Source organism: Ascidia mentula, chromosome 2 (assembly GCF_947561715.1).
Source record: "Ascidia mentula chromosome 2, kaAscMent1.1, whole genome shotgun sequence".
In the NCBI taxonomy this organism is placed as follows: Eukaryota; Metazoa; Chordata; class Ascidiacea; order Phlebobranchia; family Ascidiidae; genus Ascidia; species Ascidia mentula.
Genome location: NC_138567.1, coordinates 5,197,149 through 5,213,995, shown reverse-complemented (window position 1 = coordinate 5,213,995; position 16,847 = coordinate 5,197,149). Strand labels below are relative to the sequence as shown.

General features: G+C 38.9%; 1 protein-coding gene across 1 annotated transcript; it reads left to right on the top strand.

Annotated features, from left to right (window-relative positions):
• The first annotated feature begins 3,114 nt into the window (after positions 1 to 3,114).
• LOC145889754 (uncharacterized) lies at positions 3,115 to 16,647 on the top strand. The gene is made up of 31 exons (XM_082980786.1): positions 3,115 to 3,234; positions 3,394 to 3,420; positions 6,280 to 6,588; positions 6,734 to 6,763; positions 6,890 to 7,038; positions 7,400 to 7,458; positions 7,557 to 7,647; positions 7,794 to 7,949; positions 8,139 to 8,263; positions 8,356 to 8,435; positions 8,514 to 8,794; positions 9,214 to 9,269; positions 9,424 to 9,520; positions 9,708 to 9,863; positions 10,241 to 10,371; positions 10,444 to 10,529; positions 10,981 to 11,109; positions 11,597 to 11,745; positions 11,813 to 11,871; positions 12,002 to 12,092; positions 12,381 to 12,542; positions 12,826 to 12,953; positions 13,704 to 13,777; positions 13,838 to 13,921; positions 14,367 to 14,475; positions 14,586 to 14,694; positions 14,936 to 15,168; positions 15,382 to 15,554; positions 15,943 to 16,054; positions 16,116 to 16,267; positions 16,347 to 16,647. Exons 1-31 carry the CDS (start codon positions 3,183 to 3,185, stop codon positions 16,460 to 16,462), a joined length of 3,765 nt encoding a protein of 1,254 aa, XP_082836912.1. The 5' UTR covers positions 3,115 to 3,182; the 3' UTR covers positions 16,463 to 16,647.
• Positions 16,648 to 16,847: the final 200 nt, after the last annotated feature.

Here is a 16,847-nt window from a genome sequence, read left to right as displayed (position 1 = left end):
AGTGGCACAGTCAACAGCTGCATTGATAAAACCTTCCAAGTGGAAACAGTGCGTACTGTGTACATCTCTTTGCAGCTCTCACGTGTTGCTTTGATCAACAGTGGAACGGGCAATTGTCTTCAAATTTACCCGATCGCAAACCCTAATTTAGTTTTCCCGGCTTCTGTTGACGAAACGCAATCCTTGGCAAGCATGTTGTTCGCCAGTCATCCGCCAAAATTGTCTGGTACTTTCCTATTCGTTCCGGAGTCAGAACAAAGACGTCAGTAAAAGCTTAGTCTGGGATGAGGTATTTCGTAACCATAACTCCCCCAACAAAAGGTTTTCATTTTGAAGATTTTCCCAAATACGTCCCCCGCCAGGTAACGTTGTTGAAATTCCTAATTCCTCAATTTGAAATATTACAGGATGGATGAACGCGAACATCGTTCTACCGTGAGACATGTCAAGTTGTAAGTTACGTTTTACCATGATGTCCATCAGCATCATGTTTTTTCTCTAATGCAAAACGAACATACTCGTAATATTTATGAAATGTATATCATGTTCTGCGGGCTCTGTCGCCAAACTAATAAACATCATCTGTTTAACGATTTTCTTAAATATGGCGATGGTATGGCATAGCAGTCAAGCAGCTTACACATAGCGTCAATACCTGGTTTTACATCACCTTCCGATGAACTACTGGTCCCTGATCCAGTTATGTTTCTCTGTTTACCTTAGTTGTATCACGATGCGATCCGCTGGGCTATAACAAGTTACGTTGAAAAGGTAATAAAAGTGTTCCGCATGTTTGTATATAAATAGTTTTATATAGGCTAGAACGGAGTTTGATTTCATTCTAATAGTTTGCAGTTGGCCGCTAATAATATTCTGGTGATTTTCTATTCGTCCTAGAGTCATCACAAAGACGTCAGCAAAAGTTTTCTTGGTCAAGGATGAGGCATTTTGTGGTAATCACTGCCCCAACGAAAGGTTTTCCTTCTGTAAATATCTCAAGTACGTCCCCCGCCAGGAAACGTTGTTAAAATCCCTTTATCTAAAATACTGCTTGTGGATAAACGTGAACATCGATCTGCTGTGAATCATGTTCTGTTTATCTAATATCTCATGTGTTACTTCTACCATTGAGGTCCATCAGCATGGTGTTTCTATTCTTCCCTCGTACAAAATCTTCATGAAACTTTTCATGTTCTGCGGGCTTTGGCGCCATAATAGATAACATTATCTGTATTACCATTTTTTCGATGATGGAGTGGGGCAGCCATGCAGTATACATTGTCTATACCCTGGTATTTGCAGTAACTTCCATTAAACACTGATCCAGTATTGTTACACAGTTCGACTACGTTTGCTGCGACCCGCTGGGCTAGATTAACGACGTTGAAAATGCAATAAAAGGGCTCCGCAACTAATAAGATAGTGTTATATTGACTAGGATGGAATTGACTTTTTTTTTTAGTTTGCACGTGTTTTCTTGTCACCATTTCAATGGCAGGCGGATTAAATTACATGTTTGATATCCTACAGAGGTTCTGTACATAACTTTGCAGAGTTATCTTGAATGCCGCTTCATGCATGCGGGGATACTACATTTCTGGCAAACCTATGTGTCGTCAAAACTGTTTTCGGACGAAAACACTTCATTGTGCGTTCTAAGTTCGTGCAGTCACATGGGGTTCGGCTCCCAGAATAGCTGGAAACATATCATGTGATGCGGTACTTTTTTTGCATTCTTCACCCTGTGACGTAAAACCCCAGTCTTGTGATCGCTGATCGTCGGCAAAAATAATTCTATTTTAACCCTCTCTAACTGACAGGCGGTAAATACCACGTTAATTCTGAACAGTCAATTACTTGAATGTTTTCTGTTAATTTCGTAACAAGCATCGTAACAACTAATCTTTAAAGCATCTTGGTATATTTAAGACACCATTTTTTTGTAAGTTGTTAACTTAAAAAGAAAACTAAAACACAAGTATTTGATTATTTTACCACTATTTATGCGAGCAGTGCAACCAAACGTAAACATACCAAAAAAGGCACAATCATCGCAATAACATCACCAGATTAAGAAATCATGATTAAACAGGTTTAACTTTTAAAAAGAAAAACTGATATTTTCTTTAGGCAAGATATGTTTTTCTGTAGGAATTAGGCTTGTCAGTGCCAGTAGTTATGAAGAGCGTTGTCCATTCATTCCATCGTCGCCCGGGTCATTTTGCGAAAGAATTCTATGTTTCAAACTTACTTGGTAAAAATAAATTTAATGTTGGGTTGCATTTACTTTAGGTGTGTTTCTAGAAGCTGAATGTTGTAAAATTGAATTAACAACGAAAACCTAAGTAAACACAAAAACATTTTGCTCTTTGATACATGACCGTTCCACCATTTTGCCAAATTATCGCGATTGCTTGCGGGAACAGTTTTGTAAAAATCAGTAAATCAAGGAGAGCAAAACAGGTCTTACCAATTCCACTCACTTGATACTTTTTACACACATGCATGTATGTTGTGGAACTTCCTACATGTGACATGCAGTCACTGAAATGACAGTTAACGGTTTAATAACTGTTTGCACACAATAAAGAAGGACAGTTTTGTTTAGGCAATTTAGGTATTTTTTTCAGGCATTTAAGGCAATATTGCTGATGGAAAATTCCAGTAAACAATACGATAACCTCGCGGCCTGCATTCCCCACGGCCCACTAAGTACTTTGTGTGCTGCCTATAAACCTGTCCTTGGAGCAGATGAAGAAATTGTTTACGGGTTTCTTTGGTGTGGGAACCTGTAAGTTACCAACGCGATGTCGTGCGAAGGAAATGACAAAGAACGATCACCTGTCCGAGCTCAAAGAGGAAAAAAGGCGCCCAGCACTCGCTTTTGGGTATACATAACCGGCTTAGCTGACGGCGCCACCAAACACTGAAAACTAAGCCTGTTAAGCAGAGATAGAAACTCTACTAGTTCTGCTATAAAGATAGATAAATAACGCTGTGGTTGATCTGATATTCACGTATATGTGAAATCATGGTTGTGTTACCTACAAACGCTGACCTGAAAATTAACACACCGTGAAAAGGCGTCTGACTGCAGAGCGTTTCAAACGATTTTCTTTCCAACGTTAACGCAATGCATGCTTTTTTCAGGCTCTCATTAGGTTAAATCTAGTGAGACAATCATGAGATCTTTGTACGTACTGATTTGCGCTGCACTGCTGCAAGTGGCGTTTGGTAAGTAAAAGCAATAAATTAAAACTACCTCGTACAAATAAAACTGATATAACACTAAAGTTTCTTAATCTCATTTCTATACATTATATGGTTTCCGAAAGTATCTCAAAACGTCAAGGTTTTGTTAAATTTACCAAAACTTTTTATTGTTGGTTTCAGGTATAACCCTACCCGACCCAGTAACAGGTAAGAGAATATTTAACAACCTGTCCTGTATTGTTTCCGCCTTAGCTTATGTGCTTTGGTGGACAATATAGCAAGATTATATCAAAATGTCTATTTCTATACGTACATATGTGTGTTCATAATAACCTTGGAGGAAGTGGGCGATTTAGCAGGAAACCAAATCTGTCTTTTGCGATCTGTCCACTTTTAAAGTTTTGTCGCGTGCAAACATGCGTACATAAAATAAACCTTCAAAAATCACCCAGGTTCACTTAATAGATAATTTCAAAGTAATTTCTTAACCTTATGAAGCTTAAGCAGGAAATGTTGAAAGCGTTTCTACTTCCCGTCGCATTGGTGGGTAACATGTCACTCTTTGGTGTTGGTAGATAAGTATATAGTATCGAAAAACCTAAAGATTAAAAACATGTTATCACCCAATATACAGTACAATGCGCAGTGTGCGTCGAACCCTGAACAAATGAAATACGACAGGATCCCCATACTTGCGGTCTCCAAAACTAACCCACGCAGCAGTCTTGTTGTTTTAGACTCTTAGAGGGTTTTTGACATCGATCGATCTCTCCCCAATTGTCAATAAAATCCTTCAGTTAGAGGGATTCATTTTCTGTTCTCTTTGACATAAAACGCTTCAATAAACACTAAAGAACGTTCGGCCACGAACTGTTTGTTTAATATCTTTTGGAAATCCGACTTGTTTTGATATCAAGTAGATATGACTTATGACCTTCTGCCAAGCGTAAAACACATTCTAACGACTATAGGAGCTTAGGATATCCATTAAATCTTAAACCGTACTTCTTAACCATATTTCTTTGTCGTTTATGAAGTCTGCGAATCCTACGCAAGTTGACCTAGACGCTTTGAGTTACCAATGGGTGCGACATGCGTTGTGTACAAATGGATATGACAAATAGGAATGTATAGAACAAACTTAAAATAATTTGATATTTTTGCATTCACGGACCCCCTCAAACCATCTCGGCCGCGAGCCACCCCAGAGAACCACTAACTTAGGGGAAAGCATCTCGTCTGTTCAACGTGCAGACCACGATAATAAAATATATACAAATTTAAAAACTGGAATATAGTACTGTGTGGATTCTTACCGTAAATGGACCCCGTCACTGGTAAAATAGTTCCGACATGCATGTCTGTGATAAGTATGTAAATGAAATGCAGTGTTTTGCCTCATTGAAAATAGGTCACTCTTGATGGTTTTGGTGGTAAAAATGTGCGGGGGTAGGTAAACGCACCGCGTTTCCTTTAAAAATCACCAAACCGTGACCGAGGTCCAAGGAAATGCCCACCGAATTCATTGTCCTTACTTTCCTTTGTGGCTAATGAGAAAAGGTTTTTTGTTTGTGTGTCGTGCCTCGTTTTGTTGTAAGAAGAACGGTTTATTTTGTGCTATTAACACGCAACGTAACTTTTTGTGTCTCATAGCTATGCGCTTGTAACTTTTGTTGTAGTGGAACTGTTCTCTCGCCTTCGTGATCCCAAACATTTGTTTCCAAGATTTTTGTTGCTGGCGAAGAACACTTATTGTTTTTTGCCTTTTCTAGTATTTTTTTGGCGATACCGAAAAGGCCCGAAAAGTACGAATAAAAATTTGATAGGGTTAGATATCGTATTGCGTTCTTCGGTACACTGGGTCGGTTTCCTCGTTAAGGTAACCTGAGCCGTTCTGGAAGATATAGCACGATGCTACAGGTTTTTCCTCAGCAGCCCTGTTCAAACGCTTCTTTCAACCCACATTGCGTAAATTAACTGGTTGGTTCTTACCACTAAAATAAATGGCACTTTGGTAAGAACAACAACAATCGATATGGTCGTATTTTGGTAAAGAAATGCGGTTTAATGAAACCGATCAAACCCACAATTGCCTTGGACAAAAGCGAAATTGTCTCAATGTCCTAATCCAAAACCCGTCGTTCCACAATTTTATCCCTTGTGTCATGAGTGCCGCACAACACAACGCAAGCACCGACATGCTAGGCTTACAGAAGTATAGACAAAATAATTCAATGTTATTAAGGGTGAGTAATTGAAGGGCAAAGTTTCGGTTTCGAAAGTCGTGTTTAAAAGCTCTAAAAATGCCGCCAACGGTTTTCTCATTCCTCCTTTCTCCTTCTAATCCAACCCGTTTCGCGTGATTTACTGCTGACAGGGTAAGGCGCTTTTGTTCTCTCTCCTGTCCTCCACTTTGGGGGAATTCGCCGCGTTGTTTGCGCTGTTTTCCAGTCTTGATATGACACACGTGCTCCTGTAGAAACTTCGTGTGACGAGAAAATATACCATTTTAGTCCAACACTCTGTCCTCGCCAGTGTTAATAGTATTATAATAGTGTGTTGAGTACAAGAGACGCTGAAAGTAATTAATTAATAAACAATTTATTACATTTCTGTGAACCCATGGGCTTTGGAAACTTGTCAGGTAGTTCGTTGTAAACGCCAATTTGTGTAAAATATAATAGTAAATCATAAAATAGCTATGCTAACTTAATAAAGCTGAATATACAATGTGACATAAAAAGGAATGATCTTATTAAAAATGTGTTGCCTGGAAGAATATACTTTGCACATTGTGTTTTTTTCTCAATAACGAATTGCGAGCTTGTATGTTTCGCTATGCAAACAAACAAGATGAACGCCACAATCAGTTGTGCATGCCTAACTGTCTGTAAAATGTAAAAATCATGTTACCAGGAACAGCCAATGTAACCCAGACCCTGCTAAATGGGACGAAGTCTTAGTTTTCCAATAAAATCAATTTTGTTTAACAGCACCCCTCTCTTTTCTTGTCGTATGCATAGTATTTTTGCCATCGATAAAAATATTTATTTTGTTGTTTCGTAGGTCTCCCCCCTCCCGGAAACGGCACAGTTTCTCCTCCTTCTCCTCCTGGAAACTTTACAGTTCCTCCTCCTCCTTCTGGAAACGACACAGTTTCTCCTCCTTCTCCTCCTGGAAACTTTACAGTTCCTCCTCCTCCTTCTGGAAACAGCACAGTTTCTCCTCCTTCCGGAAACGGCACAGTTTCTCCACCTTCCGGAAACGGCACGGTTTCTCCTCCTTCTCCTCCTGGAAACTTTACACTTCGTCCTCCTCCTGGAAACTTTACACTTCCCCCACCAGGAAACTTTACTTTTACGCCACCCACAAACAGTAAGTTTCTCTATCGAAACATTATGGATGTAATCACGCTTCCACTGCGCGTTGGGAGACATTTTACCACTCGGCCTTTAAGTCATAACGAGTCAACTATCAAGTTGCTTGAACTAACTTTAATCTTAAATTTGTTCTTTCGCAGGTTCGGTTCCGACGCGCCATCCCCCGAATAGTAAGTGGGTGTTTTATGGTTATTGAAAATAAATTTAACTCGAAAATTCTTTTGAGTCCAGTAATTTTCCATTGGGAGTTACGGGTGATTGTCTATGAAAATTATAACTATTTCCTTTTCCTGTAGATGACACGTTTATTGGATGCGTCCTCTACTCCCTACACCAACAAGCTCCGTCGGTCCAAAGCAGTTACTCCGAATTTTATTATTATCACTACGACGGAATTAACAGAATCAGTGACGGAGGCAATGACATGTATGATGGCGGAAATCAGGTACTGTACCCTTACTTAAATCTCAATAAATCTTCATGTTTTAAACCCATAGTTACTGCATACTCTGAGGAATTGTAACACACTAAGTGCTGTTTTTTATTGCATCTTCATGTTGGGTATAAAACTGTAAAGTTCACCCGTTCCTGTACGTAGTTGGTACGGTAGAGGAAAATATTCCAAATCGTAGAAGTTTTTAATGGCCTCTCGACACACTACTGCTTACATTGGGTGGAAAAAAATTAGTTTATAGATCATTATTAAGAACATTAAAAGATTAGTTATTTTACAATAAGGAGTGTGTATGATGCAACTTACGCGCACTTGTTTACGTAAATACCTTACATGCGCGAATGGATTTCAGGTGTCGTTTAGTGGCTACGATCATTTTTTCGTTCAAGCAAGATATAACAACGTTTTCAAGTAAGTGAAAATGCCACATTAACCATGTGTTCGCGAGAATATTTCCGAGGAAACTTCGTGAAAATCCTGTTGCATTTTAAATGTAAATTTGTTTACAGCGGCTTCGGGTATCAAGCTGGCATACACGATGGTTATCCCTTCAACTCCCTTATGTGGATTGGAGACACTGGCGGAAGCTATTCCATCCTGGTTCGTAGTGTTATGTTTGCCAATGTATTTTTAATTATAAATTTCAAATGCAGCAGCATTTTATATCCAGTACCAAGGAGGCTAAGAAATTAGTTGGCGATTATTAAGAAAATGATGCCAATGAATTAATTAAAACAATGTTGTAGGTTAATAGCGGAACCGGTGCAGATCGTTCCGGAAATATTGCAACGTTCAACGGTACAATGCACTATGGCAATGTAACGTTGAGCTACGCAGTCTTCCAAATATATGGAGCAGGCGATCCTACTATATGTGAAGTCTACTACACCGTCAGTGACCCAGTAAGTATTGAACTTTATCAAGCAAATGACGATGAGGTAGTGAAGGTGTAAATAACGTTCAACAAACAACAACAGCTTAATATCAAAATACACGCAAAAAATGACTGTATCGCATGCTTGACCCAAGTAGTTTAGCAAGTGCACATTTTCTATGTTTTGTGTATTTTTAACGATGACTTTATGCTGTAGAGCTGGAATTCTACAAAGGGAAATTTTTCTTCCTCATTCGCGACTATTACAGATCCAACTACAAACATAGTGAGCCTGGAAAGTTCTCCACGTAACGTCTTCCTTGGCTACACTCTTCTTTCAAGGTATTCACTACATTGGGATTGTTTAAGAGTGATGTTGTGGTTGTTTGAGTTTATGAACCACGGCACGAAAAATGTCTTATTTCCTTGTGCAGGTGGCCTGGAAGGCAAATCATGGAATACGAAGTGAGAACTGTTCTTTACAGCATGCTCCATGCATTTATCTACGATATTGGTTCGTTGTTGTAAATAAAACATCCTTGAAACCCAGGAAATCACAAACACTTATTTAACGCCACATACTCTTTTACAGTCGAGTGTCCACTCCCCGACTTGGTGACCCCGAACTTTACAACCCCTCAAGCAACTACAGTACCTTTTACAACTACAGGTCCTTTCACAAATACAGTACCTTTTACAACCACGTCCCCACCAACTGCTTTGCTAAGACCTGTTTCCCGCTCCGTTCAAGCTATTCGCGGCTTAGGCCAACGGATTAGGAGCCAAGTAACCAATTTCTATTCTTATAATTATGATGGAAATTTGAATAGCATCCTGGACGGAGGGAATGATATGTACGATCGTGGAAACATTGTAAGTAACTGTTGTGTAACGGATGGATGAGAGAATGTATTAAGACTTACTTTGTTTACTTAATCCTCGTTGTTTGATTAAATATTGTCACGGCAAAGTAAACGCAAACTCCACATTATTTTTTTGGAATAATCAGCACCTAATAAAACTTAAAGCTACCTTTATTCTATCTAAACTTACTCACTAAGAATGGCAGACGATTATAGCGTGAGTGCAATTTTTGCACAAGAATAAACAGAAATATTATTGTTTTTGAAAGAGTGTTACATCCAGTTAAGAATTTTTGGATATCTGACAAAAATCCGTGGGTCACCACATGCTGAATTTTTTTAATTTTTCTTTGATACTTTTGTCGTTTTATGGTCAAAACTGTTTTGATTATTGTATTTTTATCAAATGTTGCGCCATCCTGATTTTAGGTGTCTGTGGGCAAAGTTTCGCCGTCGTATGGTATCTATTACGGACAGTCTGCAAGGTATGTCAGAACGTTATAAAAATCAAAATTTTGTAGCAAATGGTTAATCACCGATACAATATTTTTAAAACACAACACATAAGAATTTATTGAAAGCAAGATCGGTTTTAATTAAATGATTAGTCTTTTAAATCATCAAACATACTCTTCACAGCTTGAATGACTTTGCCTATGCGTCATCCGCAAGCCACCCGTTTGTCACCCTCATATATGTAGGAGAGAACAGTACCTCCCACAACTACACTATTCAGGTGTGTCCAGATTGACGAAACTTTTCATTTTTTATTGGCTCTTAGTTTTATATACGATTGCTACTTTACAAAGTATTGTTTATTTATGAATGACAAGATTAGTTACTGGAGGGTAAGTACCAAATCGAAGCAACAATTACCGTTTTTATTGTCACTGTAACATTAAAACGTATAAAAATATTTACAGGTTATCTCCAATGCTGGAGCAGACAACAGCGGGAGCGCGGCTCGAATGAATGGAACGATTACCTTGAACTGCACAATCCATTACGAAGTCTTCCAACTGTATGGAACCAACGATCCAACCATTGGAGAAGTTTATTTTACTGTCTCCAGTTTTGCTGTGAGTCTATTTGACTTTTTCTCTGAAAAGTCTGTGTCGAGCACGGGAAGCGGGTAAACTTTTTTGAAGCAAAAACGTAGGTTTTTGTGTTTGCAAAAAACAAGGAATTGAAAATATAAACTCCGCTTGTCATTTCTTCTAAAAGTCCTTACTTCGTTTATGCCTTCCCAGAGCTAAGATTTATAATTACATAAATCCAAAACTTGAGCGACATCGTGCGGCGAAACCAACGACCAAGTTAGGAGAACTTGTGTGACGGAAGAACGATTCTTATTAAAGTATGCACAACTGTTGGCAGCCTACTTTTGTGCTCACTGTTTTTGTGCTGAAGCCTCATGAATTGTACACGATTGTATTTAATTGACTTTTTCTTTTAGTGGTTTTCGTCACCGGTTTTTCTCAGTCTTGACGTCACCAGTAGCGATCAGAACAACCTGTTGAACCGTGCAACAGCGAGGAGTTACGTGCCAATCAGAAACATCTTCATGGGTTACATGCTTTTATCTAAGTAAGGCAATGAATAGGAAAAACACAAGGCCTTGTTTAGTTCTATTGCTAATAAGAAATACAAACTTTGTAGGAGATCTGGGCAATTCATCAGTCGTTGGGAGATTGAGGGCGCTTTGCGCGAAACCGCGATGATCATTGGCGCCTATGCATTCAATGGTAAGATATTTTCGGTATAAAAAAGGTTTCACAAGATCAGTGATAGTCTTCAGCTTGGCCAATCTCTATTGTTTAGTTGTCCTTTTTTGTAAAGTATTTTGTTGTAATTTAATTTGATGTTATCAACTAAAATAGCTAAAACCTTATTTACTAACCCTAAACTGTGTACACAATTTACTGCATCTATTTTGTCTTCGTTCAACATTTTGACAAAGTTAAAATAAACATCATGAAAAACAATGAAAACTTAGCCATCATTTGAACAGCTTTACCACATTAACTGATTCAACAAACTTCTGATAGATTAGCAAGGTATCGAGAAACTGATTTTCCAAGTTTTACTCAGTGGCCTAAAATTATTTCCAGATGCTCGAATTCCAGTTAACATTACTTTGACAGGCTTTCGACATCATCTTTAATCATGTAAGTTGGAGATACAATTTTTTTTCAGATGCTCCAATTCCAACGCCGATTCCAGTAACCACACCCTTGCCAACCACCACATTCACCGACTTTACCACAGACTTTAACACCAATTTTACGGCTACAACTCCCATATCTACCCGCCCACCGCCCACAAGTAAATGTAGTGTGTTGTTAGTTTGGGCTACAAGTGTATCCTGTTTCGCGAGCAACATAATTCGTCATTTACGTTGGTGGTTAAAATTTGTTTCCAGTTTTTAGTAATATCTTAAAGTGCCTTTGAAAACGAAATTTTATGCATTAATCTCATGATGAAAAATCGGTAAAAGAAACTGATGATGCCTTTTTGTAGCGCGAAATATATTTTTCTGATTTTAAACATCTTGAGAGCTGTTCAGTTATACTTGGTCTCATGATTTTTTCTGTTCTGTTAGATCAGGATAACCAGCTAAATCAACATTGTTTGGCGACCAAGTAATATTTAGCCGGTCTAACTGTAATGTTGTGCTTAACGCAAAATATGCAATGGTGATCAACGAAACAACGGTATTTCGCTTATGTTGGAATATATATATATATGCTTACTAGCACCACCCAGTGATAGGTATGATATGGAATTTATCTAACCTTGGTAATTATTTTAGACGATACTTTTGTCGGCTCTGTGTTCACATGTCTGCACTATTCTTCATATTCAATCACTGGCAGCGTTTACGACTTTTTCTTCTATCGATATGATGGATTTAATAGTATTAACGACGGCGGTAATGACATGTACGACGGCGGAAATCAGGTAACCAATTAAGTACAATAGTTGGTTAGGTCGGTGATATTTGAATAGTGTTTCTTGGGCATTTCAGGTGTACTTCGGCGGACCGTACAATAACCGCTCGCGAGCCAACTACGATCAAGTTACATAGTGAGTTAAATTGTATATAACTTACCCTAATCATAGTTAAACCAACTTAACAGGTAAATATTTTCATGATGTTTGTGCTTGGTGTGCAGGTAGAACGGGCGCCTATTGATATATATATGTATTTTTACAGTGGAATTGGATACCAAGCGGGAACACACACTGGCTACCCCTTTAATGCTCTAATGTGGATTGGGGAAGGTGGTGGCAGTTATTCCATTGAGGTAAGTAGCAATGACAATTCCGACTAAAACGATCGTTGTTTTTGTTTATCGATAGCCTGAACCATAAAGCAGTGATAGTTTGAGTCAAAATAGCTTCTACAGAACCAGAAATTTGCGATTCCCTGCGCACAGTACAATTAAATCTTACAATTACCATTAAAAGCAGCCGCAGGTGAACGTTCTTTACAAGATTGCGAAATCTATGTGCTGTTTGTTTCTACACTATACCATAGGTTATAAAGCCCAACTTCATTTGGTTGGGTTTCTTGTAAAGCTTCAACCATTTAGGTTTCCGGCGACGCTGGAGCCGATGGAACTGGAAACATCACAACTACCCAAGGCACCATCTATTATAACGATGTCACAGTGGAATACAGGGTGTTTCAGATATCAGGGGCATCTTTCCGCGACCCGACCATCTGCGAAGTTTACTACAGTGTCAGGAACTACGTAAGCTGTTAACGATCTGTTTTTATGATTTACTTTCTTTAAAAAAACAAAAGAGAACAAAAAGCCACGAAGTAAAGGTGATCGACGTTGAGCGTTTAGGTCCACGTTTTACTGTAACTCAGAATGTGCCATATACGTCTTGTGTAGATCCATTTGGTTTTTGCTTTTATGTAGTCAGACCAATCGTACCCAACACGTTGCAGAAGTTTCGCTGTGCGAGTGAAATTATAAAAGCTTTTATTTCATAATAAAAGAAAACTGAAAGACATTTATGTTTTTGCAGAACTGGCAATCGTCAGGGGGTTACAACTTCTACACCTCGTTTTCGAGCAACACTGATCAACTTACCAACATAGCGACGTTGGGCGACTCACCAAGGCGTATGTTCCTAGGATACACCCTTCTGTCCAGGTATGAATAAAACACACCAACTTGGGCAGCTGGTTAAGTTTATAGGCTTCGAAACCCAGACATTGCAGCTTAGCTGGATTAGCTGATAGACCGATTTCTCAAATCTCGCTTTGACTTGTCGGGAAAAGGTGGCTGATCCAGTTAGGCTGCAATGCCAGGGCTGCGAAGCCAGTAAACCTTGTGATTTCGATACGATAGCTGTGATCACCAAGTGACGACCTGCGCAGTAGGGCGATCCTGCCAATCTTGCGATTACTTGAACATTACTGCGCTGCTTGGGCAGCTGTTAATTGTTTGTTTTTTTTGTAAAGGAAACTTGCACTTAAAAAGTTCTTGATTCACTTATACAACAGTATACAACAGCAGTATACCGTTGGTATATGTTCCGGATACTTTTATGGAAAGGGTTAAACGTTTCATAAAAGAAAGATCTTATTATCAGACCAATCCACATGAGTAAAAATACGAACTGATATAAATAACGTGACATAAAAAAACGTTGCAGTGCATGAATATTGAATGTGTGTTGCCACCTTCCGTTAAAGAGCAAAGCACGCCAGTATTTTGCCGAAAGATTATTCCCCTCATGCTGGTACCAATTGGGTTATGCAGTTTGTACATGAGGTTTTCGTGTCTCACCGTTTGTTTAAGTTGATCATTTGCACACTACTTACATCATCTGGTTCACAAATTCACCTCAGTATAATGTTGCCCCCGCAGTGATCCATTGAATCCATTGGTTTGTTTTAGTGCAAACGGCCGATTCATCGAGTCATACGAGATTTACAACGCTATGTATTCAATTGCTCACTGCTTTGCACAAGGTGAGGTTTTTGTCCCTATCATGGCGATTATAAGAGTCTTACAAGAATTATAACTTGCAGTGGTTCCACCGCCACCGACACCAACTCCCACATTTTCACCCACTTTCACGACACCCACTGGTTCTCCACCACCTCCTGTGTCAGGTTGGTAAATTTTAGTAGCCAATACCTATGTTGAAACAAATTAATGTATGTGAGATAGCTTAGTGCTGATAGATCAGTCACAAACATTTAAGTAACTATTCTGTAGAGTTTGGTGGGCATGCTGTTGTCTCGCATTGTAAAGAATTATTGATTTGGTCTCGGTTCTACCTGTTGCACTCGCTTCTCCTCTGCTGGACCCAATCAGTGCCATTCAATGTGTCTAAAACATTGTTAATCGTGAATTTGCCGACTTTGTAAAAGATTAGCATTGGATGCTTGTACATGTCACTGTTCAGACGAGTATGAGACAAACATAGTCAACATTTATAGAATAAATGTATTACTGTTATTTCACAAAAAAGTACAAAGGGGGTTTCTGTCTAAACCGAAAAAATACGATTTTTGATTTGTCACCAATAGTTAAAAGGAATTTCTATGTTTTAAGACCTTGATTTCCTCCCATCGTGCAGTCTCAGAGAAGCCATCAGGAGGGTTTGGTCTTGCGAGAGTGCATTTACAGCGGATGCTCCTTACTCAGACCCGAACCAGTGCAGGTAATGACAAAAACGCATGTTGATCGTATACCTTTGTTGTGTCCTATACCCTTCAAACTGTTACTATTTGTTGTTGTGCCCCTTGATTTTCTAATTGCCTGTGTTGTTAGATCCAATATCAACACAGTGATTCACTGTGTCGCCAACAAATTAACGCAATGCGCGAGTGGTCACGGACCGAACGTGTTCCGGAGATACAATATCCCCTTCGATATTCAGGTTGGTTTTACATGTTGCAAAGCAAGAAATTATACACAAACACATATTCTAAGTAACTATCTTGCAACAAACTCGTCTTGATTAATGGTGAAATCAATTTCACATAGTCGCTTTGTGCAGAAATATGACAGATTATAATTGCCTGTTTACTTTATAACTTTTTTACTCTAAAAAATTACTTCATTTAAAGTTTCAAAAGTGGTTTAGAGATACTAATTTCATATCTTCTTTCTCTTCTTAGTTTATCATCCAGCAAATTCGATATCTGGCTTTCTCCAGTCCTACTTGCTACTCCTACGATCCGATTAACTCCTTCTGCCAAAAGTCCTCTCTTCCTCATCACTTTGATCCTGCCTTCAACAACATGACAGATTTCTTCCTCTGTCATCCCAGGGCAACTGAGGGTCTGATCTCGAACCTGACGCATTTCTACTACGCTTATGTTGGCGCAAGAACAGCTGGAGAAATTTGCATGTAAGTGTAGATGTGGTTACATGAATTTCTCTCAAGTCACGCAGCATTGACAAATCAACAGTATGGGTTTCTCGTTAAAAATCATATTATCGAATTTTTACCTTTTACAAACGGGCATTTGGCCTGGTAATACTAAAATAATAATTAAAAAGATTTTTAGGTCAGTGTGGTATGCCACAAGAAGTTTCCGATAAAACATGGATTTTTTTCAAGGGCTTACCGAAAGTTCCGCGACGGTTTCGTACCCACTGTAAGACACCAGTGCAGTTTGGAAGCCATTCGATACATTTTTGACTTCCAGCATCCCGAACTCTACAACTACGTCCTACAAGCAGCAAACGTTGTCCTTGATTCCCTTTCTGTCCTTGAGATATCTTCGTGTCCTAGTGAGAACCATTTGTTTTAACGCTATGCAGAAACCTACCTGATACAAGATTATATTTTCGTTAAACATGTACAGAGTGAAATATGATTATACTAAGACATAACCAACTTATAAAACGAAGCATAATGTTTACATGCATCTGTAATGTAATTCACAACTTCATTCCAATTTATCGTTACATGTCACAGCAAATTCAATCATTCACGGCTCTTCTGGAACGACCGAAATGTCGACCAAACTAATAATTATTTGCCAGAAGAGCTTTGAATTATTGAATATTATGCCTGGTATCGTCAGCAACAAAATGTCACGGCAAATTTTATATATTGGTATTATATCGATTTCCAGTTTCAGATAGATTTTCAAGTCGTAAAATCTTTACCTTGCAGAGATCGCTGTGAACAACAGTCGTGCAAGGATTTCAACAGAGTGGCTGAAGGCGTACGCAAAATGGCGTTCCGTGTCTCTGCCACGTTGGCAACGATCATACAACAGATGGGTGTAAGCACCTGCAAATACGAAAAAATAAAAGTCACGAAACATTTAACGTTCCAATTTTCAGTGAAAGTTTGGATTCGCTGTACCGTCCACTACCAGAGGTGCCTCATTGCCGCCACCTGACGGGTATAAGGTGTAGGGATCCCGCTCAGTACACCTGCACATATGATTTCTTCAACTGTCAGTTGTGCTACTGTTTGGACAACAAGTACAATGGTAAACATGCACCTGGCTCTAAGCTTCAACCGTATTTTTGTAAATGGCATGGCAATTAAATATTAAACTGGTCATGTAGGTCTCACCCAGGCCATGCTGGAGCCGTGGAAGGAAGACTTCCACAGCTGGATGAGCTTTATGGAGGAATGGGATAATACATACCACAGCTGGGAAATGAATGACGGGGTTCTGTAAGCCACAAAGTTCCAGGACGCATTTAAAGTTGACGTTTCTTTGAAATTTGATTTATTTGCGTCGTCTAAGCTTGATTTATTTGCGTCGTATAAACTTGATTATGTCTGACTTTTGTAAGCGGGTCAAACATTGTCTGATGACGTCCAGCTAATAACACGTTTAAAATAAAACTAACTGTAGAAAAATGTGTCTTGCTAATTTTGGAAGGTATTATTGTTTAGTTCAGGGTATTTCAGATTGCGTTGCGAAGTGAAACAAAGCAGATTTTGCGCACTGTAAATTTGAGCTTCAACAAAATGTTTCAACTCAACCAGAAAATATTTTAAAACTTTTGAGCCTGGCAGCCTCAGCAACAAATTGCAGGATTATTTTGTCAAGTCAGAAC

Coding starts and splice junctions, on each gene's coding strand:
- LOC145889754 (XM_082980786.1), top strand. CDS start 3,183: ATGAGATCTTTGTACGTACTGATTTGCGCTGCACTGCTGCAAGTGGCG. Junction 6,589..6,733: donor TTTTACGCCACCCACAAACA/GTAAGTTTCTCT, acceptor GTTCTTTCGCAG/GTTCGGTTCCGACGCGCCAT. Junction 10,372..10,443: donor GGTTACATGCTTTTATCTAA/GTAAGGCAATGA, acceptor CAAACTTTGTAG/GAGATCTGGGCAATTCATCA.